Source organism: Hippocampus bargibanti, linkage group LG16 (assembly GCF_051943395.1).
Source record: "Hippocampus bargibanti isolate YZ-2025 linkage group LG16, ASM5194339v1, whole genome shotgun sequence".
Taxonomy (NCBI): Eukaryota; Metazoa; Chordata; class Actinopteri; order Syngnathiformes; family Syngnathidae; genus Hippocampus; species Hippocampus bargibanti.
In genome coordinates, this window is record NC_142749.1 from 12,068,477 (window position 1) to 12,082,277 (window position 13,801).

The 13,801-nt window shown below is 39.8% G+C and overlaps 1 protein-coding gene across 2 annotated transcripts; it reads left to right on the forward strand.

Annotated features, from left to right (window-relative positions):
* Window positions 1-1,328: 1,328 nt before the first annotated feature.
* LOC148886487 (sodium- and chloride-dependent GABA transporter 2-like) lies at window positions 1,329-13,797 on the forward strand. 2 transcript variants are annotated; one of them, XM_089016675.1, is made up of 14 exons: window positions 1,329-1,604; window positions 1,703-1,837; window positions 1,991-2,131; window positions 2,580-2,667; window positions 2,874-3,006; window positions 4,897-5,031; window positions 6,014-6,117; window positions 6,371-6,495; window positions 7,170-7,282; window positions 7,362-7,499; window positions 9,767-9,869; window positions 9,941-10,041; window positions 11,307-11,477; window positions 11,677-13,797. In XM_089016675.1, the coding sequence occupies exons 1-14, from the start codon at window positions 1,427-1,429 to the stop codon at window positions 11,797-11,799; spliced, it is 1,788 nt and encodes a 595-aa protein (XP_088872801.1). In that variant the 5' UTR covers window positions 1,329-1,426; the 3' UTR covers window positions 11,800-13,797. The 2 variants fall into 2 exon arrangements, with proteins under 2 accessions (XP_088872801.1, XP_088872802.1); XM_089016676.1 differs by having other exon boundaries at window positions 1,426-1,604; window positions 1,703-1,791; window positions 1,988-2,131.
* The last annotated feature ends 4 nt before the right edge of the window (window positions 13,798-13,801 follow it).

Below are 13,801 nucleotides of genomic sequence, written 5' to 3' on the forward strand. Positions count from 1 at the left end.
TCACTGGTTTCCGCCGCAGTCCACCGACATTTGCCGGCGTTCGATGAATTAAAACATAATTCATTCTCCAAGAGTAAAAAAATAAAATGTTAGTTTTTTCACAGTATTATTTAATTGTATCCAACATTGTGATAAACATTTCACCGATATACATTTCGCATTAATTAATATTAAATGTAGCTCGCTAGCTACATTTAATACTAGCTAGCTAGCTAATGTCTTCCGACAACAGCTGTATTCAGCCAGAAATTTCAGTATAATGTTATTCAATGGTATTAGTTTATTTTCCACAGCAACATGTACAGGATATCAAAGAACAACAAATAAAGTCACAACCCCCCCCCCCCCAAAAAAAAAAAAAAAAAAAAAAAAAAAAAAGGATGTCCTTCCATAAGTGATTCGAAGAAATAAAACAAGGAGAATTTTGGTCAGAACGTCTTCGAGCAGCAATGAAGAGGCTTCAGGAATGTGTGGCAAGTAATGGATGTTTATTAAATTTGCCAACAATCACCTGCCATTTCCATATTTGTTCCTTTGCATTCCAGATCTCGCCGCGATTGTGGCTGCCTTTACAGCATCTCCTGTATTTTTTTTCCTACTTGTTCCTTTTCTCTCCCATAATTTTGCTGCTGTGAAATATAAATTTCTCCACTGCGAGAATAAAGGCGAATCCAATCCAATATGCAAAGTCTATTGAGGTGGGTACAGTGATGGCCCTCCCTTCCACCTTTTGGCAAGAACTATAGTGTGTTGCAAGTACACACATAAAAACAACAACAACAACAACAACAACAACAACAACAATCTGTGATGGAATAGGATCACTGTTGAACCGATCCTCTCTTCACTCTCACGCTGACTTGGAACTTCACACTTCGACCCGAGCATTTCAAGTTAACATAACCCTGTGAATACCAGTCCACAAAATGAAGCATAAGCAAAACAACCGTTCTTTGAAACAGTCATTTCCTAAGATATATTACCTGTATAGTTTATGTATTTAGGCTGCTTGCTCAGCTATAACGTCAGTGTTGACAATCTGAAACTATTTGATAATTTTCAGAACTTTATTACAAGAAAATGAGCACATGCTTTGGAACAATTCTCCCAGAGAATGACTCCAAAAGCAAAATCTTTGTTGCAAAAATATGCAAAATAACTCATTATGTATCAATTTCACACAACTATCACCGCTATAGTATTTCCTGCCTTTCTACGTGATCAACAGATAATAAATCACCAAGCTGGGACATCCCAAAGGTGGAACCCAGTCCTTCCTCCTTCACTCACATACTTAAGTAGCTACTGTCTCAGACAACACTGTTATATTGAGAAAAGTGCGACCAACTGAAGATTCTCGAGGGCAAATTTAAACGCCAAAACCGTATTTATCCGAATTCAATTTCAACTTTTAAGTTTAGAAGAAATGTTCACACAAGAGAAGGATGGTTGTGTGCCCAATGGAGGATTGAAGAAGCCAAGAGAAACAGAGGGACGGGGTTATTGGAGCACGAAAGCCGAGTACATGCTCACGGTAATGGGGGCTATCATTGGACCGGGCAACGTATGGAGATTTCCTTATTTGTGCTACAAAAACGGCGGAGGTAAGCTTATTTTTGGAGGGAGGTGTCGTTTATTTGCTTACTTGAGTCTTTCTTTGATTTATTGCTTTTTATTGAGACCTGAAATTATTTCTTTGCAGGTGTGTTTTTCATTCCGTATGTTTTGTTCATGGTCACCTGCGGGATCCCGTTGTTCTTCCTCGAGACCGCCATGGGGCAGTACACAAACCAGGGGGGTATTACGTGTTGGAAGAAGATTTGTCCACTTTTTCAGGGTGCATATTTGCATTTGAGTTCAACATTTAGCAGTTTTCGAGAGTGGCGTAAGAAGTGGATTCCGTGCGTAATTACGCACGGATCTACGCAGTGGATTTACGCCTGGAATTCTTAAATTGTTCCAATCGAGATATGTTACACTCTATTTGCAGGCATCGGCTATGCGAGTCACCTAATCATTGCATTCGGAGCCACATCCTACATTACTATCATCGCGTGGGCCTTCTTTTATTTGTTCTCCTCCTTCAGTGTGGATTTGCCTTGGGCCACTTGTGGAAATTACTGGAACACAGGTGGGTGCCCTTGCAGCGTAGAACGGAAATAATTATGATGTTGTGGTTATCTCATTTTTCAGTCAGTTGTATTAAAAACACTTTCCACAGAGAGTGATTCACATTTAGGCTACATTAATTTGTAGTTATGGGAGATACTTTGAAAGTATATTTATGTCATTTTACGTTGCACAGTTACCACGAGAAGCGTATTTGCGTTTATCAAGCAACTCTACACTAAATGCCAAAAGTTCCACGAATACTCAAGCAGCTTTGAGCTTTGTTTTTAGAAACATGAACCGAAAGGGAGTTTGTGCGCCATACCATTATTTTGTATATGGTTTGCATTTTGTATATTGCATATTTTTCACATTATTTTGAAGGAATCTTACTAAGCTTGCATGGCAAAACCCTCTTTTTTATTTGATTTGTCGCACTGTTTGTTATATGTTATGTCCTTGCCTTATAGACTCATGCATGGACGTCAGCATTGCAAATCAGAGCCTCAGCGTGACACAAAAGCACAACACCACTCTGCCTGTTGTGGAGTTTTGGGAGTAAGCACGCCTAGTCGACGATATTGGGCCCCTTTGGAGTACTTTTCTTTTCCCGCCTGTCACCATTACCATCGGTCTCCTCACCCCTCAAGTATAAATTTTCCTTTTCCCGCTGCACTGTCACCCTTCCATCACTTTTCCCTCCCTCATGAATAATGTTGTGCCAACGCGTTGGCTCCATTGCGCCATCCGTGTGCTCTCCTCAGGCGCAGAGTGCTGAACATCTCTGGTGGTATTGAGGAAATGGGAAGCTTGAGGTGGGAGCTGGTCTTGTGTCTTATCCTGGCATGGGTCATCTGCTACTTTTGCATTTGGAAGGGGATCAAATCCACCGGGAAGGTTAGAAATAGTTCAGCCGTGAGCAATATTTATGGCTGAGTTTCAGCATAGTTTGATTGTTTCGGTTTATCCAAGACAAAAACTTGTGTCCTTCCCCTCAAGTGTTGCATACAATTTTGTTACGTTTCCCACTGTAACAGTTATATAAGAAATGATAGCAAGGGTGGGGTGCTTATGGACAAAGAAAACATCCGATACAGTGCAATTCTAATAAAAAAAGTAAAGCCCTTAAAGTCGTCTTTGTTCAAGTTTGATGCTAAGATTGTGTCCATTGTATTTGCTTCAGATTTGCGCTCAAATTCAAGTGCAAATGGAATTATAAATAGTACTTTATTTATTTATTTATTTATTTATTTATTTATTTATTTATTTTAACCAAATGGTAGTTTTTGTAGTTTAGTGTCGCTTTATAAAATCGTGGCCGTTCAACAAATATGCTGATCTTGTATATCAACGAAATATAAACATTTTAGATGGCCCCAGTAGAATTCTGAAATGGCCCGCTGAAAGGAGGGTCTTCACCCCCTTAATAAGGACACCTAATGTTTCCAGCTGCACATCAATAGGGTGCAGCATTTTATTTAAAAGTTTAGGACAGTTCACCAAAACAATGCCCCTATCATGTTTGAGCAAGTCCTAACAGATGGATCTACTTATTTTGGTTGCTGTATGAATAAGTGTGCAGTATCATCAATATTTTGACGATCCCATGCTGGTCACCAAAGGTCATCAAATGATGAGGAAAAGGCTCCCGCTATGTTACAGTATTCTTCAACAAAATGACATACTGAAACATCTGTGCAGAGTATGGACTGGAAACCCCAAGGTCAAAATGTAATGTAGTAGAGAATGACCGAGCAAAGATCCTGTGGGACTTCCAGATACAGACTGACAAGATGGTAATTGCCAACCAACCAGATATCGTGGTCATAGATAAAGGGCAAAGGAAAGCCGTTGTCGTGGATGTAGCGGTCCCGAGTGATGGAAACATCAGAAAGAAGGAACATGAGAAACTCAAGAAATACCAAGGGCTCAGAGAGGAGCTGGAGAGGGCCTGGAAGTAAAGGTGACAGTTGTGCCTGTGGTGGTCGGCGCATTTGGGGCAGTGACCCCCAAACTCGACGAGTGGTTGCAACAGAATCCCGGGAACAACATCGGATATCTCGGTCCAGAAAAGCGCAGTGCTGGGAACAGCACGGATACTGCGCAGAACCCTCAAGCTTCCTGGCCTCTGGTAGAGGACCCGAGCTAAAAAATGGGGGACAGACACTTCCCATGGGGGGTGAGACGAGGATTCTTTATACATACATATATACATACATCTTCCGGGACCTCATTCCAAAAAAACTGATTCAAACAACAACCACATCTGATGTGTGATGTCATCGGGATTCACAGCTGAAATTCATTTCGATTCACAAAGCTGACCAAGAGTTCTTTTGTAGTTCAACACGTCTCATGGCAAACATTAGCTGTCGCATCCAGCAAATGAGGTAGTAACATCTGTCTCTACCAAACCATTTCAGATTGAGGTGTGTGTTGACATGCAATCATCCTCCAGGCAGCGCGCTCAACTGTTTGAAGTCTGTCTCACACGTAGTTGGACCACCCTGCTTTGGCTTCAGCTGTGAATGAAAAGAGCATCCAAAGCCAATCGTTCAAATAGATGAATTTAGCCTTTAAAACGCATAAAGTTCAACGGGGGCAAAATGAAGTGCACCACTTGCCTGCAACCAACACATTTTGCTGATTCAGTCACCATTTCAAAGAATTTTGAGAAAGATACTCCACTTTCCGAGTGCGTAAATCACATTCGGATCATCGAATAACAGGTTGAAGGACAATTTTAATCCAATCACTTACATTTGGCTGTTGTTTCTTTTTATCCAGGCAGCCTACTTCACAGCAACCTTCCCTTATGCTATGCTGCTGATTTTACTTATACGCGGTGTGACGTTGCCGGGAGCAACGGACGGGATGATTTACTACATCTACCCTAATGTCACACGCCTATCAGATCCGCAGGTAAGAATAGGCGCACAGTCGCCTGCTGTATTTTGTCCCATTTATTTGACTTCAAGAACATTTCATGTGGAAAAATAACTCAGAAAGAAAGAGAATCCTTTAGACTTACTCCGTGAGTAATAAAAGCATTGCGCGCTTGTTTACCTCCATGTGGATTCGTTAGCTACCGTATTTTCCGCGCTATTAGGCGCACCTAAAAGCCTTCTTTTTTTCAAATGCTCACCATGCACCTTCGAATCCAGTGTGCCATATACTTGGAAAAAGCTTTAAAATATGTCATTCGTTAAAGGTACACCTTATATATGGAAAAAGTTTGAAAATATATCATTCACTGAAAATGTGCCTTATACTGCGGAAAATACAGTAAATTGTTCTAAGAGTCAGAAAAATGATGAGTCAGACAGACATTCCAGTGACATCTGAGTTTTAATTCTGAATTTCAAAATGTGTTTTTAACTCATTCACTGCCATTCACAATTTTTTCGAGAATTGAAAATATGACGTACAGCACCGTTCCTGAATTTGTTCGTTTTTTTTTTTTTTTATGCTTGTGTGCCGATAAAACGCTGGCCCTGGCCTCTGGTAACGCTTTTTTCTTTTCCACAAGGGGGCAGCATTTCGGTAGCGCTTTGTTTCATCTTCAGCTATATAAACCAGTACTGCATTGCATCTTGGACAGCCGCCCTCATTTCAACCTCATATAACTCCAGACCCATATAATTTAGGAATTAACTCTTTTTTCTGATTAAAAAAAAAGATAGTCTAAGGTTTCTAACGCTGTATTGAATGTTTATGTAGTCCTAAAACTCAATATTCGGTGGGTCCTGAAATTCAAGTGACAATGACAAAAACCCTGGCACTGGAGTTGACATTTTTCCACATCGTCTGGCAGTCAATGAGTTAATCCCCCGAAGGTGTATAAGCAAATGAAATACAATTTTCAGTCTAACATTATGTTTTTTTTTCCCTTTCGTGTTTTAAGGTGTGGTTGGACGCCGGCACTCAGATCTTCTTCTCTTACGCGATCGGCCTCGGGTTCCTTACCTCTCTTGGGAGTTACAATACGTACAACAACAACTGTTACAAGTAAAAAAAATATGATTACACATGTATAGTGAAGGTTTTCAACAGCAGGAACGAATTATTTCAGATTTCATGGGAATTTTCATCATGCAGATCGTTCCGATGTCCAATTGTCTCTTGGAAAGGATTGTGTTTAAGTTACAAGAGCCACACATTCTGGGAGTTCCTCCGTGTTGCTTTTCTTTTTGTTTCAAATTATATTGCCAACTAAAAAAAGAGGCAGAACTCTGTACTAATGGATGTGTTTGTCTTTTAGGGATTGTTTCCACTTGTGTTTGCTGAACAGTGCCACCAGTGTTGTGGCAGGGTTTGCCATTTTCTCTATCTTGGGGTACATGACCTACGAGACAGGCATTGACATTTCAGAAGTAGCACAATCAGGCAAGTACTAACTGCTTCATTCCGTGGCTCGCTACCGTATTTTCCGGTGTATGAGGCGCACCCAAAAGCCTTGATTTTCTTCAATTGTTGAGCCAAAACAGGTCTCACAATTACTGTCAGCAGCCACCCACCGACTCAATTCCCCCTGTAGAAGAAGTAGTGCATAACACTTGCCTCTATAGTAGTGCTTTATAATATGGTGTGCCTTATATTTGGAAAACATTATATATTTATGTATTATATTTGGGGAAAAAATGCTCATTCATTGAAGGTGCACCTTATATATGGAAAAACTTTGAAAATACTCAATTCACTCCTGTGTGCCTTATACACAAGAAAATACGGTAATTTGCTGTACATTTTTTATTAAACATTTTGCACCGCTAAACATTTCAGTCTTCTGACATTTCTATATGCGTAGAATACCTTGTTTTTATCCTTTCACACACCCCATTTCAATTTTGCGGCTGTAGATTGAAAATGTCCCCATTGTGGGACTATTGAAGGGTTTCTGATTCTGATACATTATGTCTTCCTGTTTGAGAAAACTGTAAAAAAAACGATTCAATCTTCAAATTTAATTCAAGTAGTCTCTCCAGATGGCGGCTAATTGTCAAAGCCTCAACTTAGTCAAAACACAATTCTCAAATTTATTTTTATGTACACCAATTTAGGTCCGGGTCTTGCCTTCATTGTTTACCCACGTGCTGTAGCCATGATGCCCCTGCCGCAGGTGTGGGCCGTGTGTTTCTTCCTTATGATCATTCTACTCGGCTTGGACAGTCAGGTAAGCGGGAATTCTCTGAAAAATAAGGACCCCAAGGAGTTTCAATATATCCTTTTTCATGTCGTCACCCCCTGAACAGTTTGTCGGTCTGGAGTGTCTGATGACATCCCTGGTCGATCTTTATCCATCTTACCTACGTCAAGGCTACAGACGTGAGCTGGTCCTACTGGCGATCTGTACCGTTTGCTTTCTGCTGGGACTCTCTCTGGTGACGAAGGTTTGTAAAAGCAAATGATGGCATCTGTTGCTGAGATTGGAATCAATGTACAGTATTCCATTTCAGATTGGTAACCGACTACAAATATTTAGTGAGATAAAGCTATCTGGACTGTTTCATATATCCCTCAAACTGTGAACTTACATTATCATCCCGGTAGGAATGGGTGTTACATAAGATGTACATTTTTTGATTGATGAAAATCCCACCACAGAAAATTACATTAGCATGTTGGAAAACTATATTTTATTTCATTCCTTGCTTCACATGAATGCAAAGTTCCCAGTTTACTGGGCGAGACGAAACTCCAACTCAATGTTTTATTCACATACATATTGTGTGTGGTTAAAGTAGCAGTTTCCAGATGCTTGGAATGGTTGGTCCAAGATTTACTGATCTCACCCCCACAAATTTTTGTCTAAAGGCACATTTGTCGAAAGGCCATGCTGAATCAGGAACTGATAAAAAACATTGCACATGTTGGTCGCATTGGTGAACCTTGCCTTTTGCATTAGTGCACAGCCATGTTTGAAAAGTTCGCACAAATTAACTCATTCACTGCCATTCACACATTCATTCAGGAATTAAAAATATGATGGAGAGCGGCATTCCCGAATTAGTTTTTCATGCTTGTGTGCTGGTCAGACCTCTGGAAAAGTTTTTCCCTTTCTACAACGGTGCAGCATGGCCCATTTTTCCATGTTAGCGCTTTGTTCCAGCTTCAGTTGTTGTTAAAATAATAATAATACATTTCATTTTTAAGCGCCTTTCAAAACTCTCAAGGTCACTTTAGTCATAGGATCAGTTTTTCTGTGGGTGAGCAGCGGCAGCCATACGCGCCAGCGTTCACTCAAGCGCGATATGAACCAATATGTATGTACTGTTTTGCATTGTATTTTGGACAGCTACCCTCATTTAAAGCTCATTTAACCCCAGACCCATATAACTTAGGAACTAAATATTTTTTTTTTTATGATGAAAGGAAAGAGTTAAGATTTCTTACGCTGTTTTTTAATATTTATGTAGTCCTAAAACTCTATATTCTGTGGGTCCTGGAATTTGAGTGTCAATGACAAAACCCTGGCTCTGGAGTGGACACATTTTTGCACGTCTGGCAGTGAATGAGTTAAGGACTGTGGAAGTGACGACTATCGACTTGCAAGGACTCTGAATGTTTCAGCATATGAAGAGGTTTAAACACATTGAAACATTGTAGAAAATCAACACGTGACTTGAAACTGTTGCTGCAATATGTACGGCAATTCAATCCATATGCGAGTCGAGGCAGGTAAGGGAATACTTTTGGCAGGGCAGTGTAGTTCATTGCTAGGAAAAGTCCAGCTGTGATCATATGTGTTGTTCAGCAGCGGGACACATTGAAAAATGAATTCCGAACAATGGTATCATTGTATTTTAGAATATATTATATAATGTGCCTCAGGCGTTTTTTTTGCCAGATTTCTGTAATTACACACGAGAGTGCAAAATTTCTTTAAAATGTCTCGATGCATCATCCGAGGTGATTCATAAGAGCTGATTCATTCTCACAAACAAACATTTGCCTTCACACTCACACCGTGGTACAATTTAGAGTGCTCCGTTAACTTGCCACGCATGTTTCGGGAATGTGGGATGAAAACTGGAGTACCCACAGAAAATCCTTACAGGCACGGATAGAAAATGCTAACTCCACACAGAAAAATCACAGCCAGAATTGAACCCTGCATCTCGACACTGTGAGTCTGCCCAAAATGTCTAACCGTTCCCCCCAAAAAATGTGATGACACTATTGAAAGCATAGTTTTGCAGACAACCAAACAGATTAATGCCCTCCAAAATAAAATAAAAAAACAATCCATACTTTATACTACAATGTTAGCATTGTTTGTGCCGCTCTGCTAATAGGGACAAACAGATTAATGGCCTCCAAAAAATTAATTTTTAAAAATACATACTTTATACAACAATGTTAGCTTTATTTTTGTTGCTCTGCTCATAGGGACTAACAGATTAATTGCCTCCAAAAAGCTTTTTAAAAATCCATACTTAATCCTACAATGTTAGCTTAATTTTGCTGTTCTGCTCATAGGGACAAACAGATTAATGGCCTCCATTTTGTAATGCATACTAGTTTATACTACAATGTTAGCATTATTTTTGCTGCTCTGCTAATAGGGACAAACAGATTAATGACCTGCAAAAATATATTTTTAAAATTCATACTTTCTACTTCAATGTTAGCTTTATTTTTGCTGCTCTGCTCATAGGGAGGGTTGTACCTGCTCCAGTTGGTGGATTTCTATGTCTGCAGTGGGACCACTTTGCTCCTGCTCTCCATCATCCAGTCTGTCAGCATCGGTTGGGTCTATGGTATGCACTATGTGGGAGTGGTAAGGGGACAGGGTCAAAATATATAAATTGTTTCTGGTTTTACATCACAGGGGCCGAGCGTTTCTATGGGAACATCAAAGATATGATTGGCTATCGTCCTTCGTCAATGATGAAGTTCTGCTGGTGCTACTTCACTCCTTGTTTGTGTTTTGTAAGCATTCAAGTTGAAAAAAGAAACATCTTTTTTTTATGTACATGTATTTTCCAGAGTATTAGGCGCACCCGAAAGTCTTCATTTTCTTCTAAAGATGACCCTGCGCCTTATACATGAAGTTATATCAAGCCACAACAGGTCTCGAAACGACTGTCATCAGCCACAGACTCATTTCCCCATGTAGAAGTATTGCATAACCCACTACTGTACCGCCTTATAATATGGTGTGCCTTATATTTGGAAAACTTGTATATAATTATATACTATATTTGGAAAACTATTTGGAAAAGTCATTCATTGAAGTTGCGCCTTATACCGCAGTGTGTCTTATAAATGGTAAAAATTTGAAAATACACCATTCATTGGGGGTGCGATTTATACTCCGGTGCGCCTTATCCACAGGAAAATACGCTATTTGCCAAATAATGACACCCAAGAAGAAACCGCCAACTTCCAAGAAAAAGAATGCAGTATTTAAGACAATATCCGTAGTACTACACGATAAATATGACCTGTAAATAAAAATATGTTCTGGAGAATGTAATCCAAGGTACGAAATGTGTGGTAGTTGTAAATGGATTTCATTCATTAATCATTCACTGCCAAATATGATGTGAAGCGCCATTCCTGAATTTGTTGTTGTTTTTTTTTTTTTTTTTTTTTTTTTGCTGGGGGTGCCGATAAAGCACTGGTCAGACCTGTAGCAATGTTTTTTTTCCTTCCATGAGGGGGCAGCATTTGCAGCATTTCCCCCATTTCAAGCTCAGATAACTCCAGACCTATATAACCTGGGAATTAACTCTTTTTTTCTGATGAAAGAAGATAATCTAAGGTTTCTTACGGTGCATTCAATGTTTATGTCGTCCTAAATCTCAATATTCTGTGTCTCCTGGAATTTCCTGGAATCCTGGACACATTTTTCCACATCTGACAGTGAATGAGTTAACCTCATGGGATAATCTCTGAATATTTGTAGAAATCAATTCATTGAACGCATGTGTATTATTATTGTCATCTTAATTTTTTTTTTCATCGCCCACCTCACCGTGTCACGGTTATGCAACTTTACATCATCCCCAAGTGGAGATCTAATATAATACGTGCACCTCTTTTGAACTGAATTTAACGGGAGTGCCAGCTCCAACAAGCTCTGGCACTGCAACCCCTAAAGAGTAGAAGCCATTTTTCAAAATGGGTACACATGGAAACAAAAGTCCTCTCAATTTTTGGTTGAATTAAACCAATGTTTTCTCTCACCGCAGGGCACCTTCATCTTCTCCATCGTCCGATACTCTCCCTTGAAGTTCAACAGCACGTATGTTTATCCGCTGTGGGCCAACATTCTGGGCTGGTTCTTGGCCACCATTTCCCTCTCCCTCATACCGCTCTTTGTGATCTACAAGCTCATACATGGAGAGGGGACCCTTCGTCAGGTGAGCCGAATACGCAATGTTTGGTCGCGTTAGCCAGGATATCAGACATTGTGGCTTTTGTTTTTCATGAAATACATGAGCTGAATAATCACAAATAAGCATTTTTTTTAATAATGCTTCCCTCAATACAGTATTGATGCAATGAAACTATGAGGTCATCTGTGAGTTGAATGAACCTGTTTGTGTCTCCTTTCCTCAGCGATTCCTTTTGCTTTGCCTTCCTGAAGAAGACCTAAAATGTCTTCCACGGTTGGGAAACAAAGTCGTTGCTCCCCTTAACGAACTAAAACCCCTGTCCCATGACGTTGAAGGGGCTAAGTGAGCCAACTCAAGAAAAAAAGGTGTGTCTATGTAGGGGAGGGGCGGGGTGGTAACATAACAAAGTGCAAAGAGTGTTAAGAAATATTGGATTGGATTGGATTGGATTTGCCTTTATTAGTCTCACAGTGGAGAAATTTACATTTCACAGCAGCAAAGTGATATTAATTCGATTGACATGTTTATTCCATTATACATACAGTTGGGTGACCGGAACGATTCATGCTGATTCTCAAAGCAGACATAGACTAAAGCCCGTATCCTACTGAGGGTGCAAATGTTTGGATTGGATTGCCTTTATTAGTTTCACAGTGGAGAAATTTACATTTCACAGCAGCAAAGTTATGGAAGGAAGAGGAAAGGAAAGGAAGACGTAGAAAAACAAAATACAGGAGCTGCTGGAAAGGCAGCCACTCTCGCGACGCCATCTTGAAGTCAAAAGAACAAAATATGACAACACAAAGACACAGTTATTCAATCTTAAGCACTTTCTGCACCCTCTTTGTTGTTGAAGCAGTTCTAGATGAGAGGATAAAAGTGCTTGTCTACTACAAGCTAAATGTTGAAAGCAAACACTAAGCTGTAGCATCCATTGACCAAAGAGAGCGTAAATCCTCTTCAATTCCAAGCCGCGAACATATACGTATGCATCGGCGCTTTGTGCTGATGCTCCTTTCTTCTCATCGCGGGCTCCTTCACATTACAATTTGCAAATTTCCCCACAGTGGGACTATTAAAGGCTTTCTGATTCAGATTGTCAGGGTTTATTGTTCTGAATGTAGTTTATGAGCACATGCCAGTGATTCTCCAAGTACTGTACGAATTCCACTGATGACACGAGGGGTGCCTCTAGTGGTACGAAAGAAACACTGCAAAAACTTCAGTTACTGTACTGTACTGTATTTCACATTTAAATTCCATTTAATCTCAACTAAGTGTTTATTTTAGTCTTGTCCACCTCATCCGAATGTCATGTTCTTGATTATTATTGCTGTGGGAAGCATTGATAAAAGTACTTATCGTGTAGATACACCTGCACTCATATATATTTTTGAAAAACTCTCAAAAGCAGTGGATGCAATGCAATCTTGTAAGGCCATAATACATGGATTGTATTAGTTTGTAATGACATAGTGCCTATACTGGGAACTGTACATAAACTGATGATAAAAACAGCAAAGAGACTTAATTACAACAAATCTGAATAAAAAGGCCCCTAACCAAGAAATAGTTTGTGTATTTTATGATAAATACAGTGACTGATAAAAATCCACTCATATTTTGGTCACTTACCTAAATGGGCTAATAGGAAAGATTTAATGCTTTAAAGGACAACCAACATCACTTTTTTGTTTCCTAACTGACATCAGAAAAACGTTTTATAGCATCTAAAATACCCATAACACGCAGTATGCTATTTTTAGTCAAATGCAAAACACCAATAAAAATGACTTAAAGTGTCTAAAAAGTACTTCAATTTGAAACCGGAAGTGGCCAGTTTGAGAAGGTCCCGCCCCCATGTTCGTGGTGTCACGGCAAGACGTCTTGCCTTGCTCGAGAATCAAAACAATGCCTTCAGATTCGGAGAATATGCTTTCTTGTTACTCATCCAGTTATGAATATGATTCAAATAGTTCTGAAGAGGAAAGCATACATGTTTGCAATCGATTAAAGAATTTATTCAGTGCCATTTTGAGGAAATAGGGGGGGGGGGGGATGGAGCACTAAAAAAGAGGCAGAAAATGGCGACAAAGCTCCGTATAAGGAATTAATCAGTCCGTTTCCACAGGCTGTTTTCAGCCACGAAGTTTTCAGACCAAACAAGTACAGCAAAATGCATTGACGTGATGGAAGGACTGCTACAATGTGTCCTTTTTTCGGTCAGGGGCGTTCCTTCAGTGACGTCACGTACGGACTCGTCACCAACTCAAAAACAAGACTTCCGGAATATTTAGTCTTAAAACGTAAAATATAGCTATATGCGGTGGAATCTTTGTAAAATACGC